Genomic DNA, 1,961 nt, shown 5'->3' with positions numbered 1-1,961 from the left:
TATGTTTTATGTATCTTACAAAGGTTCATTTTTACTATGATCATTTTTGTCTGGGCTGCTTATATTATACAGCGAGTAACATTTACAGTTGATCCCATATATTCGTTCTTTCTTTTTAATACTGCATCAGGAGCACCTTATATAAAAGTAGTTTCCTTTTTGTTACGATAAACTTATATTATCAGTTGTTACCATGTTCCTTGAAATGTCCTCACTGTATCTATATGTAGTCATGGTCCTCTCTGTTTCAAGTTTCACTGAGGACATTAATCAAAACACACAGAGAACATATTTGCATGTTCCTTCCTCACTCTGCTCAGTATGAAATCATTACACCACTGACACTTGTTCAGATCTGCTGTTATTATTACCAAAGGAAACAAGACAAGTCATCCAGTTTTACAGAATGCAGCTGGCTGAGCAGATTGTGATAACCATCATTATAGCTATCATGGGGGCACATGGGCTCATCATAAACTCTTCTATCCTCACTGTGTACATCAGACTCTGGAGAAAGACCACTAGTCCTGGTGTCAGTGATAAAATCATGTTCACTATGGCTCTCACTAGTGTTCTCCTGCAGTGCTCAATGTTGATTAACTATTACTTGGCTTTTTCTCAGACACAGAGAGATATTGGCACCTATCTATTATTTGCTCTTTATGGGCTGAATGTCGCATTCAGTATGAGTTTTTGGAACACCACCTGGCTCTCCATCTGCTACTGCGTGAAACTCGTCAATGTTTCCCACCGGATCTTCCTTTGGGTGAAAATGTGGTTCTCTTCTTTTGTTAACAAACTACTCATAGGATCAGCAATATGTACAGTTTGTGCTAATTTGCACTTGTTCTATACAGCAAACGTGACATTTATTCAAAATACAAATATTACTGTTACATCAAGTATTAACATAATAATGAATGCCTACTATGGTGTATTCAATCTGTTGTTCAGTTACACCGTACCTTTTTACATTGACTTTCATCTGTATTGGACTCAGTGTGAGGTCTCTAATACAACACATCTGGAAGATCAGGCAGAATGTATCACAGGTCAACTCATCTCCTCAGATCCAGGCTCTGGTTCGGGCAGCTGTGACAATGACTCTGCGTGTGATGTTGGACTTAAGCTTCCTAATTATCATTATTTACGCATCTGTAATGTCATTTTATCTGAAACCTGTAGTAGATTTGATCTTCTATCTGCTTTTCATGCTATATCCATCATTACAAGCTTTTGTTTTAATCTTTGGAAATCCAAAACTGAAGAGGAGTCTCCAGGGTCGAGAATCCACCACTGAAGTCGTTACTTAATTTGAAGGATAGAGCAGAATACGGTTATTTTTATTTCATTTTATATTCATTCAATGAAGTTATACATTTGTTTTGAATGTCCAAATTATTATGATTTAGAAACAGAAAATAAAAATCCCCATTTAGAGGTTGTAGGAATAATCAGAATCATCCATTAAGGATTGTAATAATGGCTCTCACTTGCTGTCTTTCTGTCTATCCCAGGAGTCTAAGCTAAGGTTTGTAGTCAGACTTTAACCCAAAGTGTAGTATAGTGAGTGGTTCTTTCATCTCAAACACCTGTGAGAGTAATACTGAAAGTACTATCATTTACTTGTCACTCTGCTCCCTGCTCCTTTCTAGTGCTACCATGAGTGTAAGCTGCATAATGATTTGCTATCTCCTGGTTTTCTGGAAAGTCCCTGAATCAGCAGAATCCTACAGAGCATCTTTCTGACAAACATCTTCCCACAGTCATCTAAGGAACAGTCACCCCACAGCTCCTCAATACTACTGTGCTCTATCACTGTCCTCGCCTACAGCTTCCCCTGTACACAACTATGGATGCTGAGCACTTAGTGATTACCCACTGTAACTTATTATCCACCTACATTAGAGTGCTAGTATCTCTACTGACACTGACAAGGTCTTCACTTCCAATAAGGAGAA

At 38.0% G+C, this 1,961-nt stretch overlaps 1 protein-coding gene across 1 annotated transcript; it reads left to right on the top strand.

Moving 5' to 3' along the window:
* Positions 1-406: 406 nt before the first annotated feature.
* LOC142098196 (taste receptor type 2 member 119-like) lies at positions 407-1,313 on the top strand. The gene is made up of 2 exons (XM_075180836.1): positions 407-821; positions 955-1,313. Exons 1-2 carry the CDS (start codon positions 407-409, stop codon positions 1,311-1,313), a joined length of 774 nt encoding a protein of 257 aa, XP_075036937.1.
* The last annotated feature ends 648 nt before the right edge of the window (positions 1,314-1,961 follow it).

The sequence above is a fragment of the Mixophyes fleayi genome, chromosome 7 (genome assembly GCF_038048845.1).
Source record: "Mixophyes fleayi isolate aMixFle1 chromosome 7, aMixFle1.hap1, whole genome shotgun sequence".
In the NCBI taxonomy this organism is placed as follows: domain Eukaryota; kingdom Metazoa; phylum Chordata; class Amphibia; order Anura; family Limnodynastidae; genus Mixophyes; species Mixophyes fleayi.
The sequence above is the reverse complement of the archived record's forward strand: the minus strand, read 5'-3'. Positions and strand labels throughout refer to the sequence as shown.

Bases quoted from the DNA above. Each gene is read 5' to 3' on its own strand.
- LOC142098196 (XM_075180836.1), top strand. From the start codon at position 407: ATGCAGCTGGCTGAGCAGATTGTGATAACCATCATTATAGCTATCATG. The intron at 822-954 runs GTACAGTTTGTG...TCTGTTGTTCAG, and splicing joins ACTCATAGGATCAGCAATAT to TTACACCGTACCTTTTTACA.